General features: G+C 40.7%; 1 protein-coding gene across 4 annotated transcripts in view; it reads right to left on the reverse strand.

The window, feature by feature from the left end:
* DRD2 (dopamine receptor D2) overlaps nucleotides 1-13380 on the reverse strand; it is a 77032-nt gene that overhangs the window by 10610 nt on the left and 53042 nt on the right. For all 4 annotated transcript variants that reach the window (XM_083588856.1, XM_083588858.1, XM_083588855.1 and 1 more), the window contains exon 2: nucleotides 3314-3612. In XM_083588856.1, coding sequence (XP_083444982.1) covers nucleotides 3314-3586 — 273 coding nt within the window. In that variant the 5' untranslated portion in view covers nucleotides 3587-3612. The remainder of the gene's footprint in view (nucleotides 1-3313; nucleotides 3613-13380) is intronic.

A 13380-nucleotide genomic window follows, 5' to 3' on the forward strand; every position in this document is an offset into this window, starting at 1 on the left:
AGACTTCAGAAGGAATTAGAAGACAAACTAATGAAGTGTTACACACAATGCTGGTGGGGAGTGAACTCTTTGTGGTGGCTGTGGAACGCAGCTTAAGAAGAGATCTGTCACATCAGGCCAGTAGATGCCCTGCCCCTGGCATCTGACACCCAGAATGACACTGTCTCTGGGATGTTTTATTTATTAATTAAATCACTTCATAGTGAAACCTTATGAGTGGTTCATAGCAAAATAGAAAAGGTTGCATCCCCCCCCCCCCATTATGTCTTATAGCTGTATGGCAGAGAGGCCTTCTGGGGACAATGTGCATTTGCAACAGCATCCTTTTTAGCAGCAAAGCATTTTGGGTACAGGTGATAGACAAGGCACCAGAAAAACGTTTTGACTCTCATGTGGAGCACTCAACAACAGGGGTGTTTTTGATCTGGAGATGTAGGAAATGCAAAACCCAAACACCATGTGTCCAAAATGGTTTTAGAATTGTGGTGTTTTTTTAAGTGTATTTAAAAATCTACCCCCCCTCCACCAATCACATACACTCCAAAGGGGAAAGAACACACCCATGCAAATATTGTTTGGTAAACACAGTTTTAGAAATGGGCAAAAGTTGTATGTTTCAGTGGAATTTGATTTCTGGGGAGTCAAAAACTTGTTGGGAACACTTTTCTTACAGTGCATTTGTACAAATGAGTTTCATGCGTCACATTAAAAATATGCACGCAATATTTCAACCAGAACAAGGCAAAACCATCAAAATCCAAATGACACTGTCTATTGTTTGATAAACAATCAGTCATTATTTATTTTTATTCTCTTGGAAGGGATAAACTGATATTCCATTTGAAAGCAGGTTGAGGATCATACAGAGGGAGTCTGGGTCTGTTGTTGCCTGTACTTGCTCTTGAAAAGTGTGGCAAGCATTGCCACGGATATATATATATATATATATATATATATATATATATATATATATATAGGAAACAAGCCCCATTGATATATATTTTTTTGTTTACTTTGGAATGGAGCACAGAAGTAAGAGCAGGAGAGGCATTCTTGTACTGTAATGACACTTAAATGTATGTCCAGCCAACAGGTGAATAACATCCACTGGGGAATCCGTAAGATTCTCCATTATTATGGGATTAATGTGGATTCCCTGCCAAATTTTGCCTCTAACAGAGTCAAACAACTCATCAAAGAAAAAAATTATTTGGACTCTAAATGGAGGGACCTTCACTCACTTTCCCAGATGGCATACTCATCCTGGTATCCAATATATAAAACATCTTTTGAACTGGAGCAATACTTCATTAATCTCATGCTGGCACCCCTTAGAAAAGCATTTACAGCTTTGTGTCTTCAGTGCATCCCCTCCGCATATCGAATGGGAAGATTCAATAAAACCCCTGTGTATCTAAGACTGCATCTGTGAGTTGGGAGACATGGAGGACATTCAACGCTATTTGTTACGATGCCCCTTATGTACGTCCCCTAGACAAAAATTCCTCAATTACATCCTTTGCTCTCTTTCCAACTGACCTCCCCTTGAGCAATTCTCTATTTAGCTGGCTGGCAATAACATATTTATTATTGCACTGGTTGCAAAACTTGCCTTGGCTGCAAGTAAGTTGAGAGCTAGGCGCCAAGACAAGTAGCATAAGGGGGAGTGTGAGATGTGGAGTGCTTAACTTATGCAGGTGTGATTTTTTGCATTTTTGTATGTTTGCTTTGCTGCTGTTGTTGTTCAGTTTCAAATCAATTATTTGCATTCTACGCATTGTGACCAACTGTGATGGCTTATAGCAGGCACCACCAACCTGCGGCCCTCCAGATGTTTTGGCCTACAACTCCCATGATCCCTAGCTAACAGGACCAGTGGTCAGGGATGATGGGAATTGTAGTCCAAAACATCTGGAGGGCCGAAGGTTGGGGGTGCCTGGCTTAAAGCTTTTGGCAATAAAGATTTCATTCATCCATTCATCCACTGGGGAAATGAGTGTGCAAAATAACAGCTACAGAATGGTAGATTTCCTGGAAGACTTGATGGTGCTTGCTAGAATATTGGGCCCCCTGCTTTTTGAGCCAACCAGGATTTAACTAACTCAAGGGCTTGCCTAGTTGCTCCCCACCGGAACCCCACAGACAGATCAACATCCTAATGAGGTGGAAGAGTGACAGGAAGGGGGGGCATGTTTGAAATGGACAGGTCTTTCCTCAGTTTGGCAGTCTTTAAGTTGAAGTGTTAAGTAAGCGGGAGTGCTAAAATCTTGTGCAATGTTCTTGGGCAGGTGGGAGTTTAGCAGGGTGTAAGACATGGAAGGAAGGATTTTTAAAGTGAAATCTGTACAGTACCACAGCTGGCCCTTTGAACACTGCATGCATTAAAGAGTGCAATGCCCTGAGCCAAAATTCCTGCTCCAGGATATACATGTCACTACAGCCCAGGAGCCAAATGCAACCTTCTAGGCCTCACTGTCTGGTCTTTCTTTCCAATTATTTTCAATGCATTTGCCTATAAAATACACATTTTGCATGGATCTTTTACATAAGATGCGTACATTTTCCGCACTGAAGCAGCATCACAAAAGCAAGAAAAGTGCATAATCTGATAGGGTTCTGATTTTCAGTCAAGTCTGGGGGTGTCAGGTTGGAATGGTCCACTGTGAAAAGCAGGTGGAAAAAGTTACTAGCCCTCCCTTTCTTAGGCCGCATTCGCACAGTAGTTAATTCAGTTTCGCTCTGTTAATTTCCATTTTACAGTATATTTGAGCTTTTGCATGACATAAAACCCACTTCTAGCAGAATCTAATGGGAATTTAGTGCTCCCTTCTGTGGTAATGGGTTCCAAAACAATCTGTTTGCAACCCCATTGACCCAGAATATTATGGAAGTAAAGTTACAAAATTTAGGGTGTTATACTGGCATACAGTCATTTTCCGCCATTTTCATGGGGGAAACATAGTAAAATAGAAGCACGCATGTGTGGAAAGGGTGGGGGAGTAGCAACATTGTCTAATAACATTTGCTGTTGTGTTATACCGTGCCCACTGGTGTGAACGGAATTTATTGTGGGATGCCAGTATATTGATCAAAAAGCCACAGTTCCATAATTCAACAGGTTCTGCTGTGTGAAAGGAACCTCAGAAAATGGGACAGAAGCAGTAGCATTACAATCAGAAAAATGAACACAATATTCCCCACATCTGAACACTTCCCAAGTGTTTGGGTCATTTCTTCCTGACCCTAAATGGATGAGCTTCAAGGCTTCTTAACCAGGACAAGTTGCAATAGACTATTCCTAGAGTCTTCCTACCTCCAAGTAGACCCCCCATGGCATCACCAGAGTAGCCACGAGCAGGTCTGCCACGGCGAGGCTGACAATCAGGTAGTTGGTGGTCGTCTGAAGAGCCTTCTCCCTCGACACAGCCATGCACACCAGCACATTTCCAAAGACAATGACGAAGATGAGGAGAGTGAGGAGCATGGCATAGAAATTATACTGAGGGGGCTCCTGTCCTGGGCTGGACCCATTGAGGGTTTGGTTATCATAGCTGTCATCATACGAGGACATGTTCTGGAAATCCATGAGGAAGAAGCAGCTGGTTGGGGGATCTGCCTCACCACAAAAGGGGAAGACAAAAGAGTTGGTCATTAACTGGTAATCAGCAGTGAGGAACATTTAGTCACAGATCTTAAGGCCACCATATTTGAACAACAATGTTTCAGAGAGAGGCTCCAGCGTGAAACTGATGCTGAACTGAAATTCAATAAGATGCAGACAGAAGCCAACATAAACTGGGGGGTGGTTGTCTCACTACAAACAAACAATTGCCCTACTTTAGGTGTTTATCATTTTCAATCATGCTATTCTAATTTATCACCAATGGCTGGTTGGGAATGGGCTGCCCATTCTAACTGGATCTTCTATTCATTTCTGCTCTGCAAAGCAACGGGAGTTTCCTGCTACTGTCTGTACGCTGTGGAGTCTTTTGATCTCACTTTGCCATGCCTCCCTTCCCTTTGTACATAAGTATGTATCTGCCTAGGACACCTAATATGATTTTATCCATTCATTCTCAGGATTTTTAGAAGCTTCCTGTCTGACGATACGTTGACAACTTGCAATAAGTCTGCATAGAAAGCTTAAAACAGCAACACTGCGACAGAAAATAAAAATAAAAAATCTGTATTTAACAAAGTAGAATAGGGCTTGCAAAAATTGCCCTCCTTGAAAAGATCTCTTATAAACTGAGTGTATTTTAAGGGCTAAGCTCAAATGACCCATTTTCTTAGTTGTTTTTTTTGCTATACAAGATGATTTTTATTTATTGGATGGATATTGTGGCACACAGTTGCCCAGCATTACAAGTCTGTGCAAACGCCTGGCTCATCTAAGACTTTATAGAGCTTTTATTGTCAATAACGATGGAGCTTACAGGTGGAGACTACTTTCATTTTTACCTATCTTTGATATTTGTAAAGGGAATCCTTGTATGAGTCAATAATTTATTATTCCTTTGGAGATGTTCTGTACCTCCTGCCCTTCCAGACTGCGAGGCTTTGTGGTTTACATTTTGATTCTTTGCTTTCTTTCATTTTGTTATATTTGCACTTCTTATCAGATCAATAAAAATATTTTTTAAAAAATAAAAATAAATTCCAGGAATTTAAGAACAGCCTTCTGGATCAGCTCAATGGCACATCCAGTCCAACATCCTGTTCTCACAGTGCCCAACTAAATGCCCCAATGAGAACAACAACCCTTTCCACTTGTGTTCTCTAGCAACTGGGTATATTGGGGGTGTGCTGGGGGAGGAACAGTGGAAAACTTAGATCTAGAGGGAACAACTCCTTCCCCAGCTCCCTGACACACACACAGATCCAGGAGAAATTTGTCAACTCAGGAGCTGGTGCAAATCAATACCTTTTCGATTACCATTCCACTATTCCTAATGACAGTAGTGGATCTTGTCATCTCAAATTTCAAAAGCTCAGTGGATATAAAATTTACAGCATGTTATGGTTTAAGAGAAAATTATATGAAAATGATATATCGTTGATCTCTAACACCAAGTAAACTGACAAAAATGTATAAATCTAAATCAAACAAGTGTTGGAAATGTAAAGAGAAAGGATATATTTATCATATTTATCATATTTTATCATATTTAGCATTCTGGTCAAGTTAAAGCTTACTGGGAAATGATATACAATGAATTGAAAAGGATGTTCAAAATAACGTTTGTAAAAAAATAACAACAGAAGCTTTTCTTTTGGGTATTATAGGGATCAAACTACCTACATTGTATAGAAATTTATTCATGTATGCTACTACAGCAGCAAGAATGCTACGCGCCTGAAAATGGAAAGAAGCAGAAGTCCTAGCAAAGGAAGAATGGATACAAAAACTTACGGAATATGCAGAAATGGTGAAACTTACCAGAAGAGTAAGAAATCAAGATAACATTTTTTTAAATTAAAGAATAGATATTGTTTATTGAATATTTACAGATAAATTGCAAACAGGTAAGAACATTGGCAGGATTATTGTAATAACCCGCAGTTTCATAAGTTTATATTTAAAGCAGACAATTAAATGAGCAAATTAAATGAATTTGGATATGCAGAAGATATTTAAAAATAAATTTAAGGAACCGCAGAAAGAGGGGGAAGGAAGTCAAACTTTGAAATGTTAAAATGATAGTAAAGTTAGTGGAATGTATACATTTGAAAAGTATAAATAAAAACTTTTTATTTAAAAATTTCAACATCCACTCTACATCCTAGTTGCTGTGCCCTCTGCAGCACCCCTGAGGCTTCACGCCCAGTACAACCAAACTAGTTGTGCTCCCCTGAATCTGTCTCTGAGGTTAGTTTGACACCTGAGATAAAGGGACTTGTAGAACTTTAAACTTTGCATATCGCTCAGTATGCGCAGGGGGGAGGGAACACCCCTCCAAATGATCCATCTATAGCTTATTCAAGTTTCACTTCTTGAACTGAACGGCTGGCTGGTCTGAGATGTTTAGTATTCCTTCCTAGCGGCCTCCCCTTGACTCAGTGGCCTCCCCTTGACTTATCTCGGCGGGAGATAAAACAAGAAGGTTAACCATATTAATTGAAGAGGAAGTTGGATACAAGACTATAATCCCCCGCTATATTGCACTTGATGAGCTAAGCCATCTTCTTGACCAAGTACACAATACTTTAAAGCTCCTTCCTTGCTGTTCCTTTTCCCTCGCCTCTGAGATGTCCTTTTGGCAAATTATAGTCTACTCTTGGTGAAATTTCCTTCCACTTGTGGGCTGGAGAGAAGCAAGGTACGGCGTCCCCTTGGGAGGCAAGACCACTAACACACTTCTCCCGGTTTTGTGAACTTCTGTCAGATAACTTCACACAGAGAGTTAAAAAAACTGCTGGAGTATTGGGTCCTGGAATTGCTCCCAAAGGTGGAGAACATGTAGTTCTGACCTGCATGAATCTCCCAGACCCAATTCCACACCCTCTGTGCGTGCTCTTGCATGGCTGAAGCATGTCCTTGAATTATTTTTATTTTTCCTGGATGGAGAGATGGCGAGGGAGTTGAAGAAACCTCTGGAATATAGCCTACTGAACTTCCCCAACTTTGCTTCCCCAACTTTTGCCTCTGGCCTCCTCACTTTCACCTCTGGTCTCACTCGCTATCAGTGGCATTCACTCCTCAGAAGGTTGTCCACAAGGGAGTGCTGCCCTTAGGCTAAAGAAAACTATAGGGGGGGAGGGAAGAGCTACATGAAAAAGCACACATCTTGAGTGTTAGGGTTTATCCATACTTCCTCTTGTCCTGCTGCTTCCCCCTAGGAAAAACCTCTCTTTAGTGCTCAATCAGAGCAAACAGCAATTTGGGTTTTCGTTGGGTTGACGTTTGCTTTGATTTAGAGCCAAAGAGCACATTTTCCCTGGGAAAGGAATGGAGACCTGGAATTTCTGAGTATGGGATGCTCTTGACTGAGGAACCACAGTGGTCACAGAATGAATCTCAATGCTCAGCAGCTTAAGGGAGGGATTTGTCTACCAGCCTCTGCCCAGCATTGAAGAAGAAGAAGAAGAGGAAGAAGAAGAAGAAGAAGAAGAAGAAGAAGAAGAAGAAGAAGAAGATTTGATATCCCGCTTTATCACTACCCTAAGGAGTCTCAAAGCAGCTAACAATCTCTTTTTCCCTTCCTCCCCCACAACAAACACTCTGTGAGGTGAGTGAGGCTGAGAGACTTCAGAGAAGTGTGACTAGCCCAAGTTCACCCAGCAGCTGCATGTGGAGGAGCGGGGACGCAAACCCGGTTCACCAGATCCACTGCTCTTAACCACCACACCACACTGGCTCTTGTACAGGGGTAGGAAATTGGATCTGGTTGGTGGGCCAATCATGGACCTCCCCCATGGGCCACTCACATCTCAACTCAGACCCACAAATGCACAGCCCACAAAGTGCCTTTCAAAGAGCTCTGCAAGACCTGACAAGCAGCTAATGGATGGAGCTTGTGAAGCAAGCCTCTTTTGGCTGAGCCAGGTCATATATGGTGTCAGGTGGGAGAGGGTTGTCCCAAATGGCCCCATGGGCCAAATGAGGGAGGCCTGGTGGTTTCCCATAAAGCTAGTTGTTGACTAGGGTATAAAGGTGAAGGTAACAGAAATCTTAATTCATTTCTCAAAAGCCTTGAGTGTACCTTCATGGCTCCTGCATTAGAAAGGCACACTTCTTGAGAGGAGAATTGCCAACAGGCATGCCTCTTAGGAAGAGCCTAAGAATGCCAAACATGCTTGTCATAGGTGAAGCCTGTCACTACCTTTCAGCCTCGGTTTTCTAGCTGTAAAATGGGAAGAATAGCAACATGCATTCATGCCTGGATTAAAGCAACTGGAAGCCCTGAGCTAGGAGACCTTAGGAGGCCCAAACCTAATAGTATCTGATAATGTGAAGCAAAACTTTATCCTCTTCTTTATATACTCAATGAAAGTGGAACATTGCTGAAATTTTAGCACTGATAAAAGGATTATAAATTTCTAAACAATCTTTTATAAGTTTACAAAAGTTTGGAATTAATGAAGATATTCACAGGGAATATTTGTAGGGGAATCATAGCACGTAGGGGAAATTTACATTGTATACAAAGTCAGAACAGATTCTTTTGAGCTCTTTTCAATGCAAACTTATCAATTATATTAATATAATCAGTAAGAGAATGCTTAGATCAGACAACCAATCTTGGAGCATTGTTGACCGTAGATCATTCTTTATCCTTTTTAGTCTAGAAAATGATCTTTTGCCAGTACAGTTTGTAACCATTAAACACAGGAACAATCTGAACATCATTTCCCCATTTGAAAAATCTGTCCGAATTTTCTCCTGGAATATTATTTGATTCATATATTGATGGCTAAATTTGTCTTTTTCAGGGTGAGCTTGTTTTATGTACAGATGGAAGTGGAAGAGTTCATTGACTAGACTAAGGTTAACATCCTTTGGATACTCAAGAACTCAATGCCATTGTGAATCTGTTCCTTGGTTGCTCGCAGATTTACCAAAAATGAAAAAAATCCCAGCGATACTCCTATACACTGTTGCTCTTCTGTTTAGGTTGGTTTCGAGAACATCCATGATAGTTAACTGACCAACATGGGAAACATCAGGGGTTGAATTCATTTATGAACTAAAATAACCTGCCTGTTGGATGTGCTCAATATGGCTGCCATGCTGATGGACCTTTCTTAATACAGAATATTTCCTTGTTATTCAGTGTGGTCCATAAGTCTACATCATTATTGTCTCTGAAATCACTAGTAGCATGAACAGCTGGTATTTTTGTGTGTGTAATGCTGAGTTTTTGCTAGATAATTTACTTTGTTTTCCAAGTCTTTAAAGCAGCAATGAGCTTGAATTGCTTCTTTTGGTGCAACCATCTCCTAGCATGTTCCTTCAGTGCCTTTTGTTAATTCTTTGGTCATGCCATATCATTGTCACTTTCTTCGGAAATCTCTGTACTTGTAGTGGTATTTACTCTCAACAGTTCTCCTTGAAGTTCTTGGGAGGCTGTGTTCTGTATATTAACTGGTTCTTCATTCTGTTCAGACTGCTCAGTATAGTCTACTTGATTGTCTTATGCTTGTAAACAAGAACAGTCTGCATCTTAGGGATTATGTAAGGCTGTTTCTGTCTGCTGTACAAAGCCATATGACATGATTGACTTTAAAGGTTTGACTATTTCCTTCTGTTCTTTTTGTCTCTTGTTTACCAGCACCGCTTTCATATTGCTTACTCATTATCATTTCCACAACAAGTCAAAATTAAGTATGATTGTGATTCCCAATATAAAAGAATCCTCACTTGTTCTCAAAATATACACTATAATGATAAGACAGTGATATTGCTGCAAGTATATAAGGAATACCTGTTGCCCACTCAAAATGTGTCCAAGAATCTACAGACGCAGCAGTGGAGAAAAAGAAGGCAAAGTTTATTGCTGAGCAATAAAGACCCAGTGGAATATTTTCCAAAGCCTGGGCCCCGAAGCCCCTGTGCATTGGGTTTTTATACCTGATTACAAACAGCATAAAACATGACATATTCATATGTTGCAGCAAAATCAAACCAATGAGCGGGTACAAGCTCTTCCTCTGCCCATGTAAAGAATACTTCTGCTTTTCTCAGATGGTGCGTCAATTTGCCCTTTACCCTAATTTTCAGCAATAAAGAGGAAAAGAAACCTATTTGACCGTTGAAACCTGAATAACCCCCACCATCTGCTATCGGCTTAGAACACTGCATTGTGGCTGACTGCTTTTTCCTGTTCCCCAACTCAGCCCCATCTCGTGAGCCTGAGAAGTCATATGGAGACGGTTCCCTATAGAAAAATGCCAACACATCAGATTTATTGTTTCCTTCAAGCACAATAGCAGGGCAGAGAGAGAAATAGGGCAGAGGGCAACTTTTGGATCTTTAAGATTTAAGCACTTTTAGCTCTGCTGAAGCCTTAGCGATTATACATGGATATATAAAAATCATCATTAGGATATATGGTTATATATGGATATATGATTATATAGAAATCATAAAGGTAAAATTCTTCCAGGTGGTCTTGCCACAATATGAACACTTGCATTGCTTCATAGCTGACTTTATAATTTGATACTGAATAAAACCTCCATGCATTTTGCTAAACTGTTAGTATGCACTTGTGTGACTGTTAAACAGTCATAGATTCATATGCCACATGTGTATTGTTAATAAGCAACAGGGTCTAGATCGGGGATGCCATCTCCCAGGGGCCAAGCCCATTTTTGGGGGGACCCAATATTGTGGAGGGAGTCAGCCCCCCCCATGTTCTGGTGGTAGTGGCAACAGGAGGAGGAGAAGCTGCCACCATGTTTGGCTCCACCCCGGCTCCTCTGACATCCTGACATCACACACCGTGTGACATTGACACCCTCATTCGCCTCTGGGCTAGATAGTAAAATCTGCCTGGTGTTTAAAAAAGAAAAATTGCCAAGATGCCGAGGCCCCCTTAGAATATGAGGCCCTTAGATTATATGTAAAACCAACATGCCTTATTGAGCAGTCATGAAGGGGAGGGGGCAAGAGGGGCAGAATGCACATTAAAATTTGAAGTGCTGCTCCATAAGTTTAAATTGCTCTATAAATGGTGGTATTTATGGTACAGTTTACGGTTTGCTGTTTAATTAAAATATGGCTCCCAACAGTTCCGAACACACTTTGGCAGGGGTGGAAGAGTATTAATTATTTTCCCCTAGAGATCTGTTTTAGTTATGCGAGGAAAATGCTGCCAAAGTGGTCGTCTCCCCCTCCATCCCCGGCAGCTTCAAAAGCTTCTGTAACTGCATCACTTTTTTTTGCCATTTCTGTTTGATTATGCCTTTATCTAGGTCGGCTCAAGGAAAGATTAAACACTGATTAGAACACTTCAGTAAACAAAATGATTTTGCAAAGGTTTATGCTAATTGGATATGGCTATGGTGCTCATTGTCGAAGGCTGCATATAATTGTACAACATAATTGAAAAAGGCACGTTTTTCAAAACACTGCGCTGCAGAAAAGCACATAATGACAAGAGACTGGAGATTTACAATTCCACGGCTTTTGATGGAGGATTTTGAGAAACATTTGAGAAACGTTATCCTGGCTTTGATTGAGTGTGCAGCCGTGGCGAAAAAGGCAAATTCCATGCTAGGGGTTATTAGGGGAGTGCTGGGAAATCTAAGTGCCAATATCGTAATGCCCTTTTGCAAATCTCTGGTTCAGCCACACTTGGAATACTTTCAAAGAGGATATTGTAGAACTGGGAAAAGGTGCAGAAAAGGTCAACTGAAATAATCAGGAGGGAGCGCTGTGCCTGTTATAGAGGGGAAAGCAGACTAAACCCCAATAATGTCACATTAGTAAGGGAGGCTCAGTAAAAAATATGGCTGTTTGTACTTTCAGCCTGCAGTTTCTGTTTGCGATAAGAAAGAGAGCCATCTCAAAAAGAGTCCCAAAATTGTAGTTAAATGGAAAAGCAAGAATCTGCCTTCACATATGGGCAGTGGTTTAGTGGTCCAGGCTCATGGGAGTGGGATGGGGGGTAAAGACCCATTACTATTTCTGCAGCAGGGTGCCTGCAAGGTCGCTGTCTCCAGCATCCTAGAGTTACCTAATCGCCATGAAAGAGGAACTTTTTAGCCACTGTATGTTCTGAAGCTAAACATTTGGGAACATGGAAAAGAAATGGGGCTTCATTTTTAAGGGAACGGTGCACAAATTTTGCTACGTACAATGGAGCTTCAAGGGAAACACACCTTAAGTCATCCAGAAAGAAGATATTGGAGCTTTCCAAATCATTTGCCCATGTACATGTACAGAAAATATTAGATATAGGTGAACAGCAACACATGGAGATCTGCACTGATGGCTGCAATGCATCCCTGAATATTATCCCTGAATACTATCGTACAATTTTAAGATTATTGTGTACATTTGTTGTTGTTGTTGTTAAAATTTGTATACTGCCATGTAAGATAAAGGACCCCTGGATGGTTAAGTTCAGTCAAAGGCAACTTTGGGGTTGCAGCACTCATCTCGCTTTCAGGTAGAGGGAGCCGGCATTTGTCCACAGACAACTTTCCGGGTCATGTGGCCAGCATGACTAAACTGCTTCTGGCACAACGGGACACCGTGATGGAAAGCAGAGTGCACAGAAATACTGTTTATCTTCCTGCCACAGCAGTACCTATTTATCTACTTGCACTGGTGTGCTTTCAAACTGGTAGGTTGGCAGGAGCTGGGACAGAGCAATGGGAGCTCACCCCATCTCGGGGATTCAAGCTGCTGACCTTCTGATCAGCAAGCTCAAGAGGCTCAGTGGTTTATTTTTTATTTTTTTTTTGAATAAATTTTTATTAAAGTTTTACAGAAAAGAAAAATAGAAATTCTCAGAATAAAAAAAAAACCATAAGTTACAGAAAAAAGAAACACACAGAGATACAAGAAAAAAAAATCACAACTAATTAAGAAAAATTAAATTTAAACAAAGAACAAAAAATAAAAACAGATCCATTATTCCCAATCACCTCGAATTCATATGCTTATGTTCTTGACCTCCTCACGCCTCCCCCCTTTTGTATTCCCGTTTAGATATTTAATTCAGCAAATTCTTACCCTTTTTCAAATATTTAAACTTTATACCATGACACATTCTATATCGATATTTTCAGCCAATCATCAATGCCTTTTTTTGCATAATCTTATTAACTTTTATCACTAATTACCACTTATTACCAACCCAAGCACAGTTTTAGCATTCATTAATTTTATAGTATTTCTGAAGATAGTCTTTAAATTTCTTCCAGTCTTCTTCCACCAACTCTTCTCCCAGGTCTCGGATTCTGCCAGTCATTTCTGCCAATTCCATATAGTCCATCACCTTCATCTGCCACTCTTCCAGGGTGGGTAGCTCTTGTGTCTTCCAATACTTTGCGATAAGGATTCTTGCTGCTGTTGTTGCATACATAAAGAAAATTCTGTCCTTCTTTGGCACCAATTGGCCCACCATGCCCAGGAGAAAAGCCTCTGGCTTCTTAAGAAATGTATATTTAAATATTTTTTTCATTTCGTTGTATATCATCTCCCAGAAAGCCTTAATCTTTGGGCATGTCCACCAAAGGTGAAAGAATGTTCCTTCATTTTCTTTACACTTCCAACATTTATTGTCGGGCAAATGGTAGATTTTTGCAAGCTTGACTGGGGTCATGTACCACCTGTATATCATTTTCATAATATTCTCTCTTAAGGCATTGGTCAGTGGTTTAGACCACAGCACCACCCATGCCCCACCGCCCTGTACCCACAGGTCT

Source organism: Podarcis filfolensis (genome assembly GCF_964270895.1).
Source record: "Podarcis filfolensis genome assembly, chromosome: 15".
NCBI classification, from domain to species: Eukaryota; Metazoa; Chordata; class Lepidosauria; order Squamata; family Lacertidae; genus Podarcis; species Podarcis filfolensis.